Source organism: Mustela nigripes, chromosome 18 (genome assembly GCF_022355385.1).
Source record: "Mustela nigripes isolate SB6536 chromosome 18, MUSNIG.SB6536, whole genome shotgun sequence".
Lineage (NCBI taxonomy): Eukaryota > Metazoa > Chordata > Mammalia > Carnivora > Mustelidae > Mustela > Mustela nigripes.
In genome coordinates, this window is record NC_081574.1 from 34,663,449 (window position 1) to 34,680,548 (window position 17,100).

At 37.2% G+C, this 17,100-nt stretch overlaps 1 protein-coding gene across 1 annotated transcript in view; it reads left to right on the plus strand.

The window, feature by feature from the left end:
• ADAM32 (ADAM metallopeptidase domain 32) overlaps positions 1–17,100 on the plus strand; it is a 162,747-nt gene that overhangs the window by 27,469 nt on the left and 118,178 nt on the right. The window contains exons 3-5 of the mRNA XM_059384215.1: positions 4,632–4,693; positions 7,097–7,172; positions 13,075–13,151. Coding sequence (XP_059240198.1) covers positions 4,632–4,693; positions 7,097–7,172; positions 13,075–13,151 — 215 coding nt within the window. The remainder of the gene's footprint in view (positions 1–4,631; positions 4,694–7,096; positions 7,173–13,074; positions 13,152–17,100) is intronic.

A 17,100-nucleotide genomic window follows, 5' to 3' on the forward strand; every position in this document is an offset into this window, starting at 1 on the left:
AGTTTTTGGGTTTTCCACATAAAGTATCATATCATTCGCAAATAGTGATAGTTTGACTTCTTCTTTGCCAGTTTTGGATGCTTTTATTTTTTGTTGTCTCATTGCTGAGGCCAGGATCTCTAGTACTATGTTGAATAGCAGTGGTGATAGCGATCAGCCCTGCCATGTTCTTGACCTTAAGGGAAAAACTCTGTTTTCCCCATCCGAATAATATTCACCTTGGGTTTTTCATAGATGGCTTTGATGATATTGAGGTATGTACACTCTGTCCCTATACTGTGAAGAGTTTTGATCAAGAAGGTATGCTGTATTTTGTCAAATGCTTTTTCAGCATCTATTGAGAGTATCATATGGTTCTTGTTCTTTCTTTTATTAATGTATTGTATCACATTGATTGATTTGTAGCTGTTGAACCAACCTTGGAGCCCAGGAATAAATTCCACTTGGTCGTGGTGAATAATCCTTTTAATGTACTGTTGGATCCTATTGGCTAGTATTTTGGTGAGAATTTTTGCATCTATGTTCATCAGGAATATTGGTCTGTAATTCTCCTTTTTGATGGAGCCTTTGTTTGGTTTTGGGATGAAGGTGATGCTAGCCTCATAAAATGAATTTGGAAGTTTTCCTTCCATTTCTATTTTTTTTGGAACAGTTTCAGGAGAATAGGTATTAATTATTCTTTAAATGTTTGGTAGAATTCCCCTGGGAAACTGTCTGGTCCTGAGCTTTTATTTGGAGATTTTTGATGAGTGCTTCCATCTTTTTACTGGCTATGGGTCTGTTCAGGTTTTCTGTCTCTTTCTGGTTCAGTTTTGGTAGTTTATACATTTCTAGGAATGTATCCATTTATTCCAGATTGTCAAATTTGCTGGTGTGTAGTTGCTCATAAAATGTCCTTATAGTTGTATTTCTTTGATGCTGGTTGTGATCTTTTCTCTTTCATTCATGATTTTATTTAATTGGCTCCTTTCTCTTTTCTTTTTGATAAATATGGCCAGGGGTTTATCAGTCTTAACTCTTTCAAAGAACCAGCTTCTCGTTTTGGGTCTTTTGATTTCTATTTCATTGATTTCTGTTCTGACCTTTATTATTTCTTTTATTCTGCTGGGTTTAAACCTTGAGTGATAGCTGCAGCCATCACCTGCCCTTGAATAACACTGTCGTTGATATCCCTGCAAACTTTAATATATGTACTCAAGTCTTTGCTTTTCCAAGGTCTGATGGCTTCTTTACACCATTTATTAGCCTGCTCATAAACCAGCTGTTTCATCAATGGGATGACTGTCTCTACCTCCCAAATATTCGACCAGCTGTTTGCATCAGCCTCGCTACAAAATCAGCATATGCTTCATTTGGTCCTTGTATTACCTTAGACACCTGACCCTGTAAATCCCCACTGCCTTGAATTGTCTTCCCATGCTTTAGTGGCTGCTGCGGCTATTTGCAGATACATCGCAGGGTTGTATTGTATTTGGGCCTGCTTTCCCATATACGGTCCTATTCCCATTAACATTTCTAGGTCCCACTGAGGATTTCCAGCTGCTGCATTATGGCAGGCAGTGTCCTCCAAAGAACTAAGGGCTTGGGGGAAAAATCCATACGGGCTGAATGTCTTTCAGCTGCTGCTTGACCGTTTTTATCCTAGCAGTTTTCGTTTTTAACAGCATGCATTGGCCTTTAGAAGGTCCTTTAGGGAACCCTCTAACCTCGACTTTGACAGTCCAGATCCCATAATTAGAATCCCAACCTAATGGCTGTTCCGCGTATACTTGCAGCTAAATCCCGGCTCTAAGGCCGCCCTGCTTCTTATTGCGGACTTGTACAAGTTAATCCCGGCTCTAAGGCTGCCCTGCTTCTTATTGTGGACTTATACAAGATTCCCACCACTTTGATTGTGGTCCCTTCCCCGCTTACCTGCGGTTTCAATAAGAAAATCCTGGCTCTATGGCCACCCCGCTTCTTGTTGCGGTCTTGTACAAGTTTCCCACCACCTTTGTCATGGTTTTACCCCGCTTACCTGTGGACTTCTCCCTTGCAAAGTTTTTCTATTTTTACTCCCCGCTTTACCACGGAATTCCCACTTTTGAACGTGGCCTTTACTCCCCACTTTACCGTGGAATTCCCATTTTGAACGTGGCTAATGTCCCCGCTTACCTGCGGACCTTTACTCCCCGCTTTCCTGCGGATTACCTTGCAAGATTCCTTTTTTTAGTTCCTGGGTGCCGGTGCCATTTATCGCCCTCGCCCCACAAGGACAACAAGAACCCCAGTTCGGATGCATCTTCTCTCTCTATTTCCACAAGTCTACACACTTATATACGCTTACATGACCAATCAGCGAGCAGGGTACAGGAGGGAGCGAATCAGGCCATGCACCTAAATGAACAACTTCGCTAACAACCAATGCTGTTTACTTCCTCTTTGGGCGTTCCGCTTAGTCTCACGAGGCAATCCTAACCTGGCCAGGAGCCATCTTTTAATGGCGGAGGCCGCCCTGGCCAGGGGCCTGCCTCCGACATCCAGCTATCATCTTTATAATTATCATTCTGAACTCTAATTCTGACATCTTACTAATATCCACAATGATTGGGTACCTAGCAAAAGTATTTTCTTTATCATTTCTTGAATGGCTGATTTAGTGGTGATGAATTCCTTAACATTTGTTCATCTGGGAAACTATTTATCTCTCCTCTTATTTTGAATGATATCCTTGCTGGATAGAGTATTCTTGGCTGCAGATTTTTTTTTTTCCTTTTAGCACTTTAAATATATCATGCCAGTCTCTTTTGGCCTACAAAGTTTCTGCTGATAAATCACCTGATAATTTTCTGAGATTGCCCTTGTATATAACTGTTTTCTATTAGTGCTTTTAAAATTCTCTTCACTTCTTTGTGCCATTTTAATTATTACATGTCTTGGTGTAGACCCCTTTGGGTTGATTTTGTTGGGGGTTCTCTCTGATGCCTGGATCTGGATTTCTATTTTCCCAGGTTAGTGACTTTTTCCTTCGTTATTTCCTTGAATATGTTTTCTTCCCTCTTTTCTCTCTCTCTGCTCCTTCTGGGATTCCTATAATGCTAATGCTGTTGTACTTGTTATACTATTCTCATTTTTTATTATTCTTTTACTCTTTGCTCTTAAGCTTGATTGCTTTCCATTACTCTGTCTCCTGGTTTTCTGGTTTCTTCTTCTCCTTCCTCTTGTTTATTATTCCCTCTGGTGTATTTTAAATTTCTGTTACTGAGTTCTTCATCCCAAATTGGTTCTTTTTAGATTTTCTGTTTCTTTGTTTAAGTTCTAATGGAGATCTTCTTAAGTCCAGTGAGTATCTTTATGAGCATTACTTTGAATTCTCTTTCAGGCATATTGCTTATCTTCATTTCATTTAGCTCTTTTGCTGTGAATTTATTAGCTTGTTTATTTTCATTTGAGATATACTTTTCTGTCTTCTCATTTTGTCTCTTTGTGTCTGTTTCTGTGTGTTAGGAAAGTCAACTACTTCTGCTCTGGAAAGTAGTGGCTTTATGAAGAAGAGGTGCTGTAGTGCCCTGAAGTGTGATGTCCCCTATTTACCAGAATCTGGTGCTCCATTGGTGTCACCTATGTATGTTGTATGTGTCCTAATGTGACTGAGAGGCATATGCCTTATGTCCAATTGTCTGCAGTGTTTCTTTTTTCCTTTTGTGGGGAATGCTTGGTCCCTCTGTTGTGAAGCGGTCAGTCTGGGGCCACCTTAGGCTTGAATTGAGCAGACCAGATGTTTGCCAGGACTGCAGTCTCAGCACACTGCAGGGTGCTGTTCTGCCTGTGTTGTCCCCCAAGAAGTTCTTGTTGGTGGGAAGGGTCTGCAGTGAGACCAGATATCTATCCACAGTCTGTTTGTTGGAGTTTCAGAGACTTCAAACTACCAGGCTATCTCTGTGTTGCGCCTTATGGGGTTTTTGTGGGTGGGAGAGCTGACAGTCACAAATCCTAGAAGCCTTATCTTTTTCTGTGTTCTGGTATTTGTGTCTTTTTGGTTTTCATATGCTTATGTTTTCTTTTCAGTGATGCGCTAACTCTTGCTTTTTACGTGTTCTCTGAGTTGGATAAAATCTCATCACTTAGCTTCAGCAACTTAGTGATATTGCAACTTATTGTTATCCATGTTTTAACTTGATAGTAGTGATAGAGTAAAAAACAATACCAAATTTTGTTCAAGAATTTTCTACTTAAAAATATAGGAATCAGGCAATGCATTTTAAGAAAACAGTTAAATATCTTTGTGCCTGATAGAATAAACTTTGCTGATATAGGATGTCTTATTATCCCAGTGATGCCACCTACATAGAAATTATAGTATAACATGTGGTCTCTAATTTCAGAAGAAGTTAAAATTCAGTTATATATAGTTATATATAGATTTCTGATCCCATATAAATTCTTATGTTAGGCTTATTTTTGTAGAAATTGGGTTATATAATAAATACATAATATTATTTTAAATATTTTTTGCATATTTTAAATCATATATAGTCTGAGACATTTTAATCAAGACATTTTAGGGAATGTTTGGAGGGATTGATTGATACAAAATTATTGTTTTGCTGCTGTTTCATGAATCTTCATTTCATTTGCTCTGGATTCTCTAGGAACAGATATCCTATACTATTACAATAGATGAGAAGCCATACACTGTACATCTTAAGCAAAGGTAATTTTTATTCATTTACTTTTGTATTTCATTTTGTTGATATGAATTTATTTACTTAAAATAAAAATGGAGAGTTAAAAATAATTAATGTAGTTGTTATTAAACATTTTAGTTGTTTCAACAGATGCTTTCCTGAGAATTAATTTAATTTTTGGTCCTAATGCCTCAAGTAGTCTTTTGTGAATAGAGGGGAACAGAAAAAAAATAAGCCCCCCCCATGAAGATTAATCTATATGATCTTATGTTGTTGACAGAACCAGAAAGACCTATATAATCAGGGCAGAATGTTGGAATAAGAAGTAAGTCTGTAAGTTTATCAGGATTTGATCAGAGAGACAGGCCTGGAATAAGGAATTTATTATGGAATGAGACTATACACTTGTGAGAGTTTATGAAAAATAGTGCTAGCTGTGTACTTCCCTCAGAGAACTGAAAAAGTAATTGAAATAACGTTCTGCAGGGTTTAATTCTCTCATGGAAACCAGGAAACAATGGAAATGTCTCTCATGTAGAGAAAAGTTGGCTTAGAATTAGTTTGTGACTTTGAATAGGATAATTTCAGTTAAATTTTGATTATAGAACTAGACTATATGGTATTAGGGAGAGGTGGATTGTGAGAAACTTAAGGTAGTAAGTTATAAATAACTTTTTCAAAAATGTTTGGCAGAAAAAGAAGAAACAAGTGCAGATGAATGCTTTTTAAGAAGGAAGAAAAGTTTTTAGGCTGGAGGGAATTTTCTTAGAGATGTATAAACAAGCTATTTATTGTATAAAATGCCAAAGAATAGGATTGAGTAAAAGAAGAGTTAACCAACTTCTGTAGACAGAAGGGAAGATATGGTAAATAGCAACTCAAAGATCTTTTCAAGTGTGTAAGAGGGAAAGTGAGAGTACTCAGTGCATTTGAACATCTTATCAGGACTGTTAACAGTGGTAAGAATTATAGGGACTGGAGTTTAGAAGGTGGGAAAACATGGGTGTATTGTTTTGGGAAATTACTTGCATAATGATTATGATTATCACTATTATGCATAGTGATAATTAGGAAGATATTACAAATAACTTCTATGAGAAATAGCAGAAAGCAGAACTATGTAGAGGTAGGGTATTTTTTTCCTTTTGAGATATATACTGAGGTGACAGGAAAAGATTAGCGAACACTGGATTTAGTGGTAGCAGAGATTTGGTGTAGCAGTGAAGGAGAAGAGGAACAAATCTGAGTCAGGGGAAATGTGGGCTCAATTTTGAAAAAATTAGATATGAAGTGCTTGTAGGTTATCCTAAGGGAAATGTCCAGTTGACAGTTTAGAATGTGAATGTGAATTTCAAAGCCATCTATTTATGTAGGTATAAATGAAGCACCAGAAATGAACAAGATAAACCTGTAGAGGAAGGAGTGAATATCAAAGATGAGAAGGAAGAACAACCCAGAGGTGAATGCCATGGAAACACTTAAGAGAAGAAATAAGGACCCAGATGAAGGGACTCTTAAAGTATACAGAAAGATATTAGGGAAGCCAGGTGGAAATAGTATGATTGAAATTGAAGAGTAGATGGCTTAAAAAAGGGAATTGTGATCAATAGTATGTCTGTGTCAGAGTACTTTTATTTGACTTCAAACTGCATTTTGGATTTGACATCTATGAGGTTATTAGTTACCTGTAGAAGATCACTTTTAGTGGAGGATTCCTAACTAGCTAGTCTAGGTGGTCTAGTTATGTTACATTAGATTGAGGAGTAACCACGAGGTGAGGGAATAGGATAATAAGTATAGGGAGTGATACCAGAGAAGGTTGAACTCAGATTTGTAGTTTCAGTATCTACATTCAGATTAATATGTCTTTTAAACAATACTTTTCTACTTCATTATAAAGGTAATATATATGCATGGTAGGGAAATTTTAGAAGGAATGAAAGAATGGAAAACTTTCATAATCCTACATGTGGTTTATATCTTTGCAAATTTTAAAATGCCTTTTTTCTCATCTTGTAGTCCCTTCTTATTTTAAAGGAGTTCATTAAAATAAAATAAAGGAGTTCATTAAAATAGGAAAATTATTTTGAGTGTGTATTTCTTTGAATATAAACTATATATTTATGTCAAAAGAAAATACTACCTTTGTTCGGTTTGCAGACTTACTATAAAGGTCCAGGCTTGGAGACCAAATATTTCAGACTTTGAGAACCATACTATCTCTGTTAAAATGACTCAGCTTTGCTGTTTTAACTTAAAAACAGCCATGGACCATACATAAATTGATGGGTGTGGTTGTGTTCCAATAAAACTTTATTTACAAAGACAGAGTAGGCCAGATTTGGCCCGAGGGCATTAGTTTGCTGAGCACTGCTTTATATGTTTCAAAAAAGAATAACTTTTAATATTATCTCATTTTTAATATTCAGGTATTTTTTATCACATAATTTTATGGTTTATTTGTATAACCAAGGATCTGTGAATTCTCATCCTTCAGATATTCAGGTAAGATTTAAGTTCTATATTTTACAGATTTTTAAAAACTTTTTTACATTGATTAAATGTTTTCCTAATACAGAATACTGTATTCATAAGGGATATATTTAAGGATCAGGTTATTGACTCATTTCCCTCATTATTAGCCTTTCCTGAAATCTTGGTAAGTTAAAGACAAACTAGATGGACTAAGGCTTCTATTCTGCATAGAACAGAGTTACCATTTAGTTAATTAGTTTATTTATATTTTGTTGAATAAATGAATATAAATTAAAGACTAATAAAAGCAAACACAAATACTAAATACAATATTTTAAACCTTTTCTTTTTTCCCCCATCACTCCATCAATAATGACCCTACCCTTTAAATTAGATAGCCACATCCATCCACTTCCCCTGTCTCCATCCTGATAACACTCTTTTCCAAGTAAATTCTTAGATTATTGCCATAACTTCTTGAATAATCTTGTTTCTATACCTTGTCCATCCCTTTAGTCAGTTTTCAACATGACCAAAAAGATCAGTCCTGTTAGAGCTTAGACACATTGTTTCTGCACTCAGAACCCTCGTATGACCTCCTGTTCACAAAATGAGAGCCAAAGTCATTTCAATATCCTACAGCCTTTATACAGTCTGGTCCTCTTTACCTAACTGACCTCATTTCCTATAACTGCCTAACTTGGTCATTCTGTTCCAACTATATTGGTCTCCTTGCTGTTCTTCAACATACCAGACATGTTCTTCTTCCAGGATTACTTTCTATTTTCCTTGATCCAGATGCTAGCTCTTTCCCAAGATTCTCTTTCCTTAAGGTCTTTGCTTAAAATTACTGACTCCTATTCTATTTTATTTATTTAATTTTTTAAATTAATTTCTTTTCAGTGTAACAGAATTCATTGTTTATGCACCACACCCAGTGCTCCATGCCATACGTGCCCTCCATAATACCCACCACCTGGCTCCCACAACCTCCCACCCCCCACCCCTTCAGAACCCTCAGATTGTTTTTCAGAGTCCATAGTCTCTCATGGTTCATCACCCCTTCCAAGTTCCCTCAACTCCCTTCTCCTCTCCATCTCCCCTTATCCTCCATGCTATTTGTTATGCTCCACAAATAAGTGAAACCATATGATCATTGACTCTCTCTGCTTGACTTATTTCACTCAGCATAATCTCTTGCAGTCCTGTCCTTTCTGATGGAGGCATAATACTCCATAGTGTATATGGACCACATCTTCCTTATCCATTCGTCCGCTGAAGGGCATCTTGGTTCTTTCCACAGTTTGGCGACCGTGGCCATTGCTGCTATAAACATTGGAGTACAGATGGCCCTTCTTTTCACTACATCTGTATCTTCGGGGTAAAACCCAGTAGTGCAATTACAGGGTCATAGGGAAGCTCTATTTTTAGTTTCTTTTTTTTTTTTAAGATTTTATTTATTTAATTGAAAGAGAATGAGTGAGAGAGAGCAGGAGAGAGGATTAGGTCAGAGGACTCCCCAAGGAGCTGGGAGCCCGATGCAGGACTTGATCCTGGAAGTCCGGGATCATGAGCTGAGCTGAAGGCATTCGCTCAACCAACTGAGCCACCCAGGCGCCCTGTTTTTTGTTTCTTAAGGAATCTCCACACTGTTCTCCAAAGTGGCTGCACCAACTTGCATTCCCACCAACAGGGTAGGAGGTTTCCCCTTTCTCCACATCCTTTCCAGCACACGTTGTTTCCTATCTTGTTAATTTTGGCCATTCTAACTGGTGTAAAGTGGTATCTTAAATGTGATTTTAATTTGAATCTCCCTGATGGCTAGTGATGATGAACATTTTTTCATGTGTCTGATAGCCATTTGTATGTCTTCATTGGAGAAGTGTCTGTTCATGTCTTCTGCCCATTTTTTGACATGGTTATCTGTTTTGTGTGTGAGTTTGAGAAGTTCTTTATAGATCCTGGATATCAACCTTTTGTTTGTACTGTCATTTGCAAATATCTTCTCCCATTCTGTGGGTTGCCTCTTGTGTGTTGACTGTTTCCTTTGCTGTGCAGAAGCTTTTGATCTTGATGAAGTCCTAAAAGTTCATTTTCACTTTTGTTTCCTTTGCCTTTGGAGACATATCTTGAAAGAAGTTGCTGTGGCTGATATTGAAGAGGTTACTGCCTATGTTCTCCTCTAGGATTCTGATGGATTCCTGTCTCACGTTGAGGTTTTTTAATCCATTTTGAGTTTATCTTTGTATATGGTGTAAGAGAATGGTCGAGTTTCAGTCTTCTATATATAGCTGTCCAATTTTCCCAGCACCATTTATTGAAGAGACTGTCTTTTTTCCACTGTGTGTTTCCCTACTTTGTTGAAAATTATTTGACCATAATGTTGAGGGTCTATATCTGGGCTCTCTACTCTGTTCCACTGGTCTATGTGTCTGTTTTTATGCCAGTACCATGCTGTCTTGGTGATCACAGCCTTGTAGTAAAGCTTGAAATCAGGTAATGTGATGCCCCCAGTTTTGTTTTTCTTTTTCAACATTTCCTTAGCAACTCGGGGTCTCTTCTGATTCCATACAAATTTTAGGATTATTTGCTCCAGCTCTTTGAAAAATACTGGTGGAATTTTGATCAGAATGGCATTAAAAGTATAGATTGATCTAGGCAGTATAGACATTTTAACAATGTTTATTCTACCAATCCAAGAGCATGGAATGGTCTTCCATCTTTTTGTGTCTTCTTTAATTTCTTTCATGAGTGTTCTGTAGTTCCTTGAGTACATATCCTTTACCTCTTTGGTTAGGTTTATACCCAGGTATCTTATGGTTCTTGGTGCTATAGTAAATGGAATCGATTTTCTACTTTCCCTTTCTGTATTTTCATTGTTAATGTATGAGAAAGCAACTGATTTCTGTAAATTGACTTTGTATCCTGCCACATTACTGAATTGCTGTATGAGTTCTAGTAGTTTGGGGGTGGACTCTTGGGTTTTTCATATAAAGTAACATGTCATCTGCAAAGAGAGAGAGTTTGACTTTTTCATTGCCAATTTGGATACCTTTTATTTCTCTTTGTTGTCTGATTGCTATTGCTAGGACTTCTAATACTATGTTGAACAAGAGTAGTGAGAGTGGGCATCCTTGTCATGTTCCTGACCTCAACGGAAAGGCTGAGAGCTTTTTCCCATTGAGGATGATATTTGCTGTGGGTTTTTCTTAGATAGATTTTATGAAGTTCAGGAATCTTCCCTCTATCCCTATACTTTGAAGCATTTTAATCAGGAACGGATGCTGGATTTTGTCAAAACACTTTTTTCTGCATCAATTGAGGGGACCATGTGGTTCTTCTCTCCTTTTATTGATTTGTTCTATCACATGATTGATTTGCGAATGTTGAACCATCCTTGTAACCCAGGGGTGAATCCCATCTGGTCATGGTGGATGATCTTTTTAATGTGCTGTTGGATCCTATTTGCTAGGATCTTGTTGAGAATCTTAGCGTCCATATTCATCAGTGATATTGGTCTGAAATTCTCCTTTTTCTTGGGGTCTTTACCTCGTTTGGGGATCAGGGTACTGCTGGCTTCATAAAAAGAGTCTGGATGTTTTCCTTCTGTTTCAATTTTTTGAAACAGCTTCAGGAGAAGAGGTGTTATTTTTTCTTTGAAAGTTTGGTAGAATTCCCCAGGGAATCCGTCAGGTCCTGGGCTCTTGTGTTTTGGGAGGTTTTTGATCACTGCTTCAATCTTGTTACTAGATATTGGTCTATTCATGTTGCCAATTTCTTCCTGGTTCAATTTTGGGAGTTTATAGTTTTCCAGGAATGCATCTATTTCATCTAGGTTACTTAACTTATTGGCATATAACTGTTGATAATAACTTCTGATGATTGTTTCTATTTCCTTGGTGTTAGTTGTAATCTCTCCCTTTTCATTCATAATTTTATTAATTTGAGACTTCTCTCTCTCTCTTTTTTTTTTTTGGATTAGTGTGGCCAGTGGTTTATTGATTTTATTGATTCTTTCAGAAAACAAGCCTCTAGTTTCACTGATACATTCTACTGTATCTCTGGTTTCTATCTCATTGATCTCTGCTCTAATCTTGATTATTTCCCTTCTTGTGCCTGGGGTTGGCTTAATTTGTTGTTGATTCTCCAGTTCTTTAAGGTGTAGAGACTGCTGGTGTATTCTGGATTTTTCAGTTTTTTTGAAGGAGGCTTGGATGGCTATGTATTTCCCCCTTAGGACTGCCTTTTCTGTATCCCTTAGGTTTTGGTCCAGAGTGTCTTCATTCCCATTGGTTTCCATGAAATGTTTAACTTCTTTGATCTCCTGGTTGATCCAAGCATTCTTAAGCAAGGTGGTCTTTAGCTTCCAGGTTTTTGAGTTCCAAACTTTTCCTCGTGATTCAGCTGCAGTTTCAAAGCATCGTGATCTGAGAATATACAGGGAATAATCTCCATCTTTTGGTATTGGTTGAGTCCTGATTTGTGACCCAGTATGTGGTCTATTCTGGAGAAGGTTCCATGTGCACTTGAGAAGAATGAGTATTCTGTCGTTTTAGGATGAAATGCTCTGTATATATATCTATGAGGTCCATCTGGTCCAATGTGTCATTCAATGCTCTTGTTTATTGATTTTAAATTGCTCTCTTACCTTTAGTCCTCTCTTACTTTATCTGTTTCATTTTTCATTATGGTGCTTTTCAATATATGATGTGTCATATATTTTATTTATTTTCTGTTTCCCTAGCAAAATAATCTTCACGAAGGGAGGGATTTTATTTTAGTCTTTTTATTCACTGTTCTATCCCCAATGCCTAGAAAAATTCCTGGCATATTGTTAGCATGACAAAAATTTGCTGAAAGATTAAATTTGGACACCATGTTGCTTTACTTTTATTGGCTAGGGCTATCAGCTTCCTTTCTTGCTCCTTCCTCCTCTTTTTCATTCCATTATAAAACAGTGTCTTAATTAGAAATCTTACACTGGTTTCTACCAAAATTTATAGCACTATTGAATCTTGGAAATTACATACTCTTCTCCCTGTGATGATGTTTGCTATATCTCTAGCTTAATTGTACGTGCTCAGAGATCAAACTTTGTATGATTTCAGTTCTTTAAAATTTCTTGTCTTGCTTTATGGCCCAGAATATGGTTTCATTTTTGTAAATGTTCTATGTTCTTTAAAAAGAATATAGGTAGAATAAAACCTAGGTTGTATTTTACCTATACTAAGTTGCTAACATGCTGTTTAGATCTTCTGTAGATTCTGAATGCTTGATTTATCAGTTACTGACAGAAATGTGTCTTTTACTATGATCATGCATTTCTCTACTTTTATTATTTTTTAAATTTTGAGCTTATTTGTTTTGAAGCTTTCTAGTCAGTGAATACAAATTTGGAATATTTATATCTTTCTGATCAATTGAAACTCTTTTCATTATGAAATGTTCCTCTTTATCACCTGGCAATGTTTCTTGCCTTAAAGTCTCCATTTCCTGTATTAATATAGTTTTAGAATCATCCTTTTGGTTTGTGTTGATATGGTATATCGCTTTCTAGTTCTTTAATCTTCCTGTGTCCTTAAATTTTAGATTTTTTTTTAGTAGAGTATGAGGTTTTTAAAGAAATCCAGATTCATAATCTTTGTCTTTTAATTGATGACCTAAATTTATATATTGGAAAGCAATTTAACCTAAAATTTGGGATAATATTTTGGAAACAGCATATAAAATATTAATCCCAAATATTAATCAGAAGAGTATTTAATATAGAAGTGACAAATATAGGGAGACTTTTCCTGAATATCACTTTACTCATGCTGATATATAAACCATGTAGCCTGTGAAAATATTCAGAAAATTCTAGCAAGCATAAAATAAGAAATCATGAGAAAATTTGTCAGTCCTAAATATTTCACTTTCTTTCTTTTCCTAGGCTCAGTGCTACTACCAGGGGCATATTGAAGGACATCTGAATTCTGTTGTCACACTCAGCACATGCTCTGGATTGAGGTTATTTTCTGCAATTGATATGTGAACATTGCAATGAATGATATTTGGCTGCAGTGAATTTGTTATGTTTATATTAAGTTTGGGGCTGAGGGAGGAGTCCCATGTGGAGATCATGCAATGAAGTCCTCCTCTGGGCATGTTTCTTCTCTTATATCTCCTCACTTTCCTTGCCGACCAGAGACATTTCTTTCTTTTCTTTTTTTTTAAAATTATTTTTAAAAATTTCTTTTCAGCCTAACAGTATTCATTGTTTTTGCACCACACCCAGTGCTCTATGCAATCCGTGCCCTCCAATACCCACCACCTGGTTCCCCCAACCTCCCACCCCCTACCCCTTCAGTACCCTCAGATCATTTTTCAGAGTCCATAGTCTCTCATGGTTCATCTCCCCTTCCAATTTCCCTCAACTCCCTTCTCCTCTCCATCTCCCCATGTCCTCCATGTTATTTGTTATGCTCCACAAATAAGTGAAACCATATGATAATTCACTCTCTCTGCTGGACTTATTTCACTCAGCATAATCTCTTGCAGTCCTGTCCATGTTGCAACAAAAGTTGGGTATTCATCCTTTCTGATGGAGGCATAATACTCCATAGTGTATATGGACCACATCTTCCTTATCCATTTGTCCGCTGAAGGGCATCTTGGTTCTTTCCACAGTTTGGTGACCATGGCCATTGCTGCTATAAACATTGGAGTACAGATGGCCCTTCTTTTCATTACATCTGTATCTTTGGGGTAAATACACAGTAGTGCAATTACAGGGTCATAGGGAAGCTCTATTTTTAATTTCTTGAGGAATCTCCACACTGTTCTCCAAAGTGGCTGCACCAACTTGCATTCCCACCAACAGTGTAAGAGGGTTCCCCTTTCTCCACATCTCCTCCAACACATGTTGTTTCCTGTCTTGCTAAAATTAGCGAGATTAGAGACATTTCTAACCTCTTTAGAGGTTTAGATTTCCTCTTCTCCTTTCTCTGTATCTTGTTTTTCTTAGCTACAGGAATGACAACTGAATGCAAATGACTATAGCAAGTTGGAGGAGGTGTTTAGGATGCTTATTTTTTCAGCAAATGGGTATATTTGGTACCTACCATGTGTCACCTACTGATATAAAAATAAGCAAAACCAAACAAGGCATACTTTTTCTCAAGGAAAATCACCTTCAGGAAGAGGAGGCAAATTTTATATAAGCAAATAATTACTAATATAGTATTCATATTTTTCTAATAATATCTTATTTATCTAATAATATCTTAAATGTTAACAATTAAAAGGGTTTCTTCCATAGTGCCTAGAGTTTTCCATTCTGTCAGAAAATTCTTCATCTTCATTTTTATAATATAGGATCCTTATGTTAACAAACAAATAACTGTTCCTTTTGCTTGTTATGTGGAACCCTATGGTTTTTGGGAAATAGCCACTTGAACCAGAGCCAGGGCCAGAGAATAGTTATAAAAGTTGTTTACTCTTTAAAATCTTGCTTTTAATTTCTTATTCAGACTATATGCATAAAAAAGGTTAATAATGCCTTTTCATAATTAATGCTAAATTTTTATTTTTATAAATAAAACTTAACTTATTACATATACTTTTGTCATATAGGCAATATGGTCATTTTTCTTTTTCTTTCTTTCTCTTTTTTAAAAAATAATTTATTTATTTGTTTGGCAGACCGAGATCACAAGTAGGTAGAGAGGCAGGCGGCGGGGTGGGGTGGGGGTGGGGTGGCGTGGGAAGTAGGCTCCCTGCTCAGCAGAGAGCTGGATGTGGGGCTCGATCCCAGGACCCTAGGATAATGGCCTGAGCCAAAGGCAGAGGCTTTAACCCACTGAGCCACCCAGGCGCCCTCATTTTTCTTTTTTTTTTAATTGTGTTATGTTAGTCACCATACAGTACATCATTAGTTGTTCCTTTTTTTTTTTTTTTTTTTTTTAAGATTTTTTTTTTTTATTTGACAGACAGAGATCACAAGCAGGCAGAGAGGCAGGCAGAGAGAGAAGAAGAAGCAGGCTCCCCTCTCAGCAGAGAGCCCGATGCGGGGCTTGATCCCAGGATACTGGGATCATGACCTGAGCCGAAGGCAGAGGCTTTAACCCACTGAGCCACCCAGGCACTAATGATAAAAAATCATTAGTTTTTGATGTAGTGTTCCACGATTCATTGTTTGTGTATAATACCCCATGCTCCATGCAATCTGTGTCCTCCTTAATACCCATCACTGGGCTAAGGTATCCCCACACCTCCTTCCCTCTAAAACCCTTATTTTGTTTCTCAGAGTCCATAGTCTTTTATGATTCATCTACCCTTCCGAGATCCCCACCCTTCATTTTTCCCTTCCTTTTCCTAATATCCTCCATGCTATTCCTTATGTTCCACAAATAAGGGAAACCATATGGTAACTTACTTTCTCTGCGTGACTTATTTTACTTAGCATAATCTCCCCAGTCCCATCCATGTTGATGCGAAGCCTGGGTATTCATCCTTTCTGAATTCTATTCATTCTATTCCATTCTGGATCTATTCATTCCATTGTATATATGGACCACATCTTCCTTACCCATTAATCATTTTTTAAAAGCAGTGCCAGCCAGAGAGAAATTCATTAAGATTCCTTTTTTTATTATTTTATTTTTTTCATTTATTTATTTTCCGCATAACAGTATCATTATTTTTTCACCACACCCAGTACTCCATGCAATCTGTGCCCTCTATAATACCCACCACTTGGTACCCCGACCTCCCACCCCCCGCCACTTCAGACCCCTCAGATTGTTTTTCAGAGTCCATAGTCTCTCATGATTCACCTCCCCTTCCAATTTACCCCAACCCCCTTCTCTCTAACTCCCCATGTCCTCCATGCTTTTTGTTATGCTCCACAAATAAGTGAAACCATATGATAATTGACTCTCTCTGCTTCATTTATTTCACTCAGCATAATCTCTTCCAGTCCCGTCCATGTTGCTACAAAAGTTGGGTATTCGTCCTTTCTGTTGGAGGCATAATACTCCATAGTGTACACAGACCACATCTTCCTTATCCATTCATCCGTTGAAGGGCATCTTGGTTCTTTCCACAGTTTGGCGACCGTGGCCATTGCCGCTATAAACATTGGAGTACAGATGGCCCTTCTTTTCACGACATCTGTATCTTTGAGGTAAATACCCAGGAGTGCAATGGCAGGGTCATAGGGAAGCTCTATTTTTAATTTCTTGAGGAATCTCCACACTGTTCTCCAAAGTGGCTGCACCAACTTGCATTCCCACCAACTGTGTAAGAGGGTTCCCCTTTCTCCACATCCTCTCCAACACATGTTGTTTCCTGTCTTGCTAATTTTGGCTATTCTAACTGGTGTAAGGTGATATCTCAGTGTAGTTTTAATTTGAATCTCCCTGATGGCTAGTGATGATGAACATTTTTTCATGTGTCTGATAGCCATTTGTATGTATTTATTGGAGAAGTGTCTATCCGTATCTTCTGCCCATTTTTTGATATGACTGTCTGTTTTGTGTGTGTTGAGTTTGAGGAGTTCATTATAGATCCTGGATATCAACCTTTTGTCTGTACTGTCATTTGCAAATATCTTCTCCCATTCCATGGGTTGCCTCTTTGTTTTCTTGACTGTTTCCTTTGCTGTGCAGAAGCTTTTGATTTTAGATTTCTATTTACTATTGTTTTCATTTCACTGACTTGGAGAAGAAGAAATTCCTTAATCACAGTAATGCTATATACTTATACATCTCACAACTGATTATATAATTTCTGCTGCCTTTATATCTATAGAGAGAATAAAATGGAAAAAATAAAAAATCCACTGATTTTGTGGATTGCAGGAGATCTTTTGTCTCTTCAGAATTATCTTCATAATGTCAAGAGTTAGGGTCAAAATGCAGAGCTCAAAAATGTTCTTTATCCTCCACTTCCTCCTCCTCCTTTTGGATTCTGTCAG